General features: G+C 34.2%; 2 protein-coding genes across 3 annotated transcripts; both read left to right on the forward strand.

The window, feature by feature from the left end:
- Positions 1-1,659: 1,659 nt before the first annotated feature.
- LOC108195564 (flavin-containing monooxygenase FMO GS-OX-like 8) lies at positions 1,660-4,208 on the forward strand. The gene is made up of 7 exons (XM_017362541.2): positions 1,660-2,306; positions 2,391-2,461; positions 2,846-3,004; positions 3,086-3,168; positions 3,249-3,384; positions 3,666-3,839; positions 3,932-4,208. The coding sequence occupies exons 1-7, from the start codon at positions 1,751-1,753 to the stop codon at positions 4,097-4,099; spliced, it is 1,347 nt and encodes a 448-aa protein (XP_017218030.1). The 5' UTR covers positions 1,660-1,750; the 3' UTR covers positions 4,100-4,208.
- Positions 4,209-4,675: 467 nt separating this feature from the next.
- LOC108195187 (uncharacterized) lies at positions 4,676-6,157 on the forward strand. Of its 2 annotated transcripts, none has more exons than XM_017362139.2 (2): positions 4,676-4,803; positions 5,449-6,157. In XM_017362139.2, the coding sequence occupies exon 2, from the start codon at positions 5,511-5,513 to the stop codon at positions 5,940-5,942; it is 432 nt and encodes a 143-aa protein (XP_017217628.1). In that variant the 5' UTR covers positions 4,676-4,803; positions 5,449-5,510; the 3' UTR covers positions 5,943-6,157. The 2 variants fall into 2 exon arrangements, with proteins under 2 accessions (XP_017217628.1, XP_017217629.1); XM_017362140.2 differs by having other exon boundaries at positions 4,697-4,803; positions 5,417-6,157.
- The last annotated feature ends 308 nt before the right edge of the window (positions 6,158-6,465 follow it).

Raw genomic sequence — 6,465 nt, forward strand, 5'->3', positions numbered from 1 at the left:
ATTCTACAAGTTAAATAGTGAAAAACACATTATTCTGCAAAACATGTTAAGTTTGCAGAACATATTTACATATTACAGAACATATGCGTTCTACTTGTCGAACATAAATGATTTTCAATATTTTTCATGAAATAGTAATATTTATATAATGTATTTCACAAAATAACAAGTTTCATATATTTGCAATGTTTTTATGCTATTTTATAGTTGCAGAACATACGTGGTCTACGATACTACAGTAAATATGTGGACTACATGGAACTTAACTCTATAATTTCTTACTCAAAAAAAAAAAACATCATTATAATTTTTTTAATGAAATATTGTATGATAATGGATTGTTATGAGTGTTTTTAGTATTTGAAACTGTTTAACAATATAATACTAATAGACTCCACATTTGTAGACTTGTAGTACCAAAAGGAGAGTACCAAACCAAAAAATATAACTAAAACATTGGACTCCACATTTGTAGACTTGTAGTACCAAAAGGAGAGTACCAAACCAAAAAATATAACTAAAACATTGGACTACAAATTATACCCATGTTGACTTATTATAGTATAGTATAGATAAGTGAGATATTACTTGTAAGAGTGAAAAATAATTTGTAATTTATGTGTTTGGATAATCTTTTTATATTTAAAACTTATTAGCTACAAAAATAATTAATACAATAAGAAATTATAGATCATATTTTAAAGTGATCTTGTATATTTTTATGAAATCAAATTAATAAAGTAATCAAAAGAAGTTAGGATTTTCAACCTCTTAGATTCCAACTTATAAATGGTGTTCTAAAAACGTATCAAGCGACAGAACATGGGTGTACAACACTTCGATTTTGTACTAGGAGAATGATTAAGTAGAAATTAAGTAAACTATTAGACAAATTAACCGGTTGTTAAATGGAATAAGTTGTCAAAATGATATTGACTTTTTAATTGTTCAATTTATAATATTAATTTTTTAATATAATTACAATTATATTAAAAAATTTAAATATATACTTTATTAAGAATATTATATATTTTTATCATAACATAATATTATTTTAAAATATATTAATATTATTATTAAATATTCAAATATATATTATCAATACGCTTACTGACCCGTATAAAATTCCACTTAACCGCTTCGCCATTTAAATCGCCACAACGTCCTCCAGCCCTGGAACTGATTTGTGCTTTCTGTAAAACTGTTTATACGTTTGGCTTATAAATTTCTTGCACAAACATTATGAATAAAATGATTGTGATTTATAAATCAGGCCAAAGAAGCAAAGCCGACATGCACAATCATTTAACTTTACTCTCGGTGGTTGTAGTACTAGACATACTGTGTTTTTTCTTTTAAATGTTCTGTTCAGTTTCTAATAAATTGGGACCTTTGTTGTTTGTATCCTACTCTTTCCCACCACTTGGAACTGCATTCGAATTATTATTTGCTCTCTGCTTATCCCAGCCGGCTGTTATTGGGGCATCTATTGTCCCAAATTCATGGACCCAAAATTCTTGAAGCTTATTATAGTGTATTTATTTTTCTAATGTGTACGATTTTTTTAGCCGTCGGTTGTATATTTTAACTGATTATACTAAATTATTCAAGAACGTGGTACATTTTTTTTGATATATAAAAAGTTGAATTCAACTACTGCAGAGGTTCAGTGACCTCATTTTTAGTTTCCGAACAGAGCTTAGCCGGCCTGCTTGGGACTTAGTTTTTCGAAAAAAATTTAGTTCTCAGCATGGTGGCCGAAAGCTATCTGACAAAAAATGTGTGTGTTATCGGAGCTGGACCGTCGGGGCTAGTGGCAGCTAGAGAGCTGAGAAAGGAAGGCCACAAGGTGGTGGTTATTGAACAAAATCATGATGTTGGAGGACAATGGCTGTATGATCCTCATGTTGAGGCTGAAGATCCGCTAGGGAAATGTACTACGTTAAAAGTTCATAGTAGTGTGTACGATTCGTTGAGGCTGCAGTCGCCTAGGGAGACGATGGGGTTCAGTGATTTTCCGGTTTTGGTGAAAGATGGAAGAGACATGAGGAGTTTTCCGGGGCACAGGGAACTGTTGTTGTATTTGCAGGATTTTTGTGAATGTTTCGAGTTGAGGGAATTCATCAGGTTTAGCACCAGGGTGGAAAATGTAAGAATGTTAAACTATGGGGACCAATTTGGTAAAGATTTGATTTGGGTGGTTAAAAGTATTGATATTAAGAATGAAGAGGTGTTGGAAGAGGAGTTTGATGCTGTGGTTGTGGCTACTGGTCATTATTCTCACCCTAGATTGCCTCCTATTAAAGGTGTGTGCTTCGTATTGATCAAATGTATGCAAGTCTTTAATCTCAGTTGATTAATTTCAAGTTGCTTATATTTTTATAAATTAGGAATTGATGGATGGACGAGAAAGCATCTGCATAGTCACGTCTATAGAGTTCCAGAGCCATTCCGTGATGAGGTGAGCAGATGATGTGATATATTTGTCGTGCTTAAGTATTGTTGTTGAGATTTAAGTTTTAGCACACAGATTCTCTTAAGATCAATCAATCACGAGGGTAAAAATAGTGGTACTTGTGTAGTCATTTCTTATTACTTATTAGACACTAGAAGCGGAACTGATGAATTTTTTTTTATGAGTCATGATTTTTAGTTAAAAATTAGTAAATATCTGATCGACCTTCACAATTCAGCAATCTACTATTTAGTCCCGACTATTTCAGAATTCTGACTTCGCCACCATCAGACATATAGTTTATGTTTCAGACATATCATATTATATTATATATATTTCACACGATTTCAAGGTTTTGGAATTTAAAGACCCTACTTGACTTGTAATTAGGTGGTGGTAGTGGTGGGAAATTCATTTAGTGGGCAAGACATTGCAATGGAGCTTTTGCAAGTGGCAAAGGAGGTTCATTTGAGTTCCAAATCACTTGACATATGTGAGGGGCTATCAAAAGTCATTTCCAAGCACGATAGCTTACACCTTCATCCCGAGGTGAATAACGAATAATTCAAACTTCATGGCTTATTAGTTTAGATTCCCATACTAATTGTGGCAACATATTCTGTAATGCAGATAGACTCTCTGCATGAGGATGGTCGCGTGGTGTTTGTAGACGGTTCTTGCTTAACTGCAGATACAATCATATACTGCACTGGGTAAGTAATCAACATGTTTCCTATACTTGAAGGGCAATTTAAAATTCTGTATCTTCATGTAAGTGTTATGATGGCTGCAGGTATCAATATACATTGCCATTCCTTGACAGCAAAGAAATAATCACAATCGATGATGGAAGAGTTGGACCACTGTACGAGCACACTTTCCCTCCATCAGTTGCCCCTTCCCTCTCCTTTATGGGAATTCCGACAAGGGTACATACTCCCTCTGTCTCATCTGATTCTATACAGTTTTTTTTGCATTGTTTAACACACGTTTTAAGACTTCTATAAATTTATAGTTCTATAACTTATGTTTTAAAAATTTTATTTCTAAACAATATAGAAGCCTTAAAATGCATGTAGAACCCTCCGTCCCAAACTATACCTATTAAATGGGACGGAGGGAGTACCAGGAAAGCACTAAGCCACCCTTCAAAATCCGAAATGTAGTGATCCAAAGAATATCACGAGTAACGCTAGCTAGCCTTATGCAGATTATAGGATTCCCATTCTTCGAGTCCCAAGCAAGATGGATAGCTCAGCTGTTGTCGGGAAAACTAACCTTGCCATCACAGGACGATATGATGCAATCCATCAAGGAGTTTTACCGTGAAATGGACGTTGCCGGTATACCAAAACATAGCACCCACGACATCGGTGATTTTGAGGTATTTTTGAGTTCAAAAGTTGCAGAAAATGCGAGTTTTATTTGAAATAAAAAATTTGGTTAATGCAGTTCATGTGTGTGTCCATGTTGCAGTACTGTGATAAATATGCGGATTTTGCTGGATCGCCACACGTGGAAGAGTGGAAGAAGGAGCTCTGTTTAGCAGCTGTGATGAGAGCACAAGTGGACTTGGAGATGTACCGCGATTCTTCCTATGAAGATTACGGGCTGCCTCACCAGAATTCCAAGCTAGCAAATTGATTTTAAGTACAGCGAGTTATGATTAATAATAGTTCCAATCCATATGAATTGGTTACATTTTGTCATGAGACTTGAGCTGCTCATTTCTATTTTTACATTCTAAATTCAATCTGTTCTAATCAAGGTTTCCAATTATATTCATAGATAATTTACAAAATCGACTTCCAATACATTTTAAGCAAGGAGCGACAAAAATATTAAATAATTGTTATAATTTCGTTTTAAGTATGTTTATCTATTTTTAGATGAAGATAATAAACTAAAAGTATAATTTAAATAAAGAAAATATTGTACTCTTGAACTTTTAATAATAATCTTATTTAATTTGTCATATTGACCGTTGATTATTTTTCATCAATATTTAATGATAAAATTTAAAATTTAAATTAGTCAAATATATATTATGATAATAAAAATTCTAATTAATTTAATTTTATAAATTTTTTAATTAGTGGTTAAAATTTGATAACGTGGAAAGTCAAATCAAAATAATTATTTTGAAATCAAGAGTGTAGTTTATAAGTATTTTCTTTGATTTTGTGCATTTTTAGTTTTATAATCTTCACTTAGGTAATAGATCAAACGGCATCGTTTAGCTAGGCCGCCAGACTAAACCCCTAATTTCTTCCTCATTGGGTTTTGATATTTGTGACTAGAAACTAACCCTGGATCTCTCTCGTCAATGTTCTCCTAACAAATCACAGGTATATACATACACAATTCTCACTTGTATATATATCATTTATATATATATATATATATATATATATATATATATATATATATATATGTGCGCTCCTACTTTTTTCAATTAGCTTATGAATTTAGTATTATAAATTTAAGAAATGAAGCTGTTGTTGATTTAAACGTGACTGATAAATTGTTATTATGATGTGGTAGGTTATCGAAAGTGATTTCTTGATAATTGAATAAATTGTTGATGTTTCATTGTGAAGCTCGTAATCATTTTGCTAGCCAGATTGCGATAAATGTATGTTTGTTAGAAAGTAATTATTGAATTGGTTGTGATTGTTGTTGCGTGTTGCGGTGTGTTGGGAGTGACTTGCGTAGTGGCTGGAATATCTGTGTAGCCGCGGATGAGCTTGAGCTTTGTGACGCGTTTTTTGGGGTCATTGTTTTGTGTTAGTTTTATGTTGTATGTGCATTTTGTATCTCGATATTGTGTGATGCATGTTTTGGAATATGAAATTGTAATTTTGGAAAAACAAGTGAGTTTTGAAGTTGTAATTTGGGGCTGATGAGGCTGAATCTGATGCTGTTAAATGGTTAATTGTGGCTGTTTAATGTATTTTGCAGTCAGAGTTGCTGATTTTAATCTTAACCTGCAGTCTAGCGAACAAGAGAGTATTGAAAAAATCGATTACGGGTTAAGTCGTCAGAATTTGTAGACATGTCCACTCTGCAGAATCCTTCGAGTGAGCAGCAGCCTGCAAATAACCAGCAGGCTGCAGATAGCAACCAGCAACAACCGGGCCCTTCGGCTGCTGGCCCTGTTGGCTGGATAGACCACCACTACAGGAGGCTCAAGGAAAATGCAGAAACGTATCCCTATGTATGGGCATCATATGCGGTTGTATACGTTGGTTTTGGCCTTTGGACTACCTATAGGTGGAGAAAACTTCGGCGGACTGAAGATAGAGTTAGAGTCCTTCAAGCAAGACTCCACAAACTTGTTGAAGCCGAGGAGTCAGCAACCTCCAAGGCAGTGCCTGACATGACAGCAACCTCCACAGCAGTACCCAAAATGACAGCATCATCCACCATCACCAAAGCGGGGGAGTCAGCAGCATCCACCACTGTCACTGACAAAGCAGCTATCTGAAGATAGTAGATATCAAATAGTTGATTTGATCTATTTACGTCTAAATTGCGAATTTGCACAGATTGGTGAGAGTTTTGATAATATTTAGAAAGTCCTATAATGTTATCTGGATAAGCTTAAAATCCAGTATACTTTTGGTTGTGGCCGCCTAAATTTTGTTGGAGCGTGATCAGTTACGTGACTCCAAAAACGTTATATCGAAGTTTTTCTTGCAATATGTATGTAGTCACTATTCTAATATTGCGGATTGTGTTAGCAGGGCATTGCACTTGCTATATATATGGTTACATAACTCTATGCATAAAAGAGAAAATGACAAAAATTTCTCTCTCAGTTAGAGATAGATTTACCCGATTCACACAAGCTAGTAATAACTGTTGTATAGAGTATATGATTCAAAAGTTTGTTATTTAAAACTAGTCTTTAATTTGACGAGTTGAACTGTGCGGGGTTATTGATGTGAGATGGATCGAGAAAAGGGGAGGTTCTCGGTGCAGATTGTTGTGGTAGGGGTCGAGTTATT

The sequence above is a fragment of the Daucus carota genome, chromosome 7 (assembly GCF_001625215.2).
Source record: "Daucus carota subsp. sativus chromosome 7, DH1 v3.0, whole genome shotgun sequence".
NCBI lineage: Eukaryota > Viridiplantae > Streptophyta > Magnoliopsida > Apiales > Apiaceae > Daucus > Daucus carota.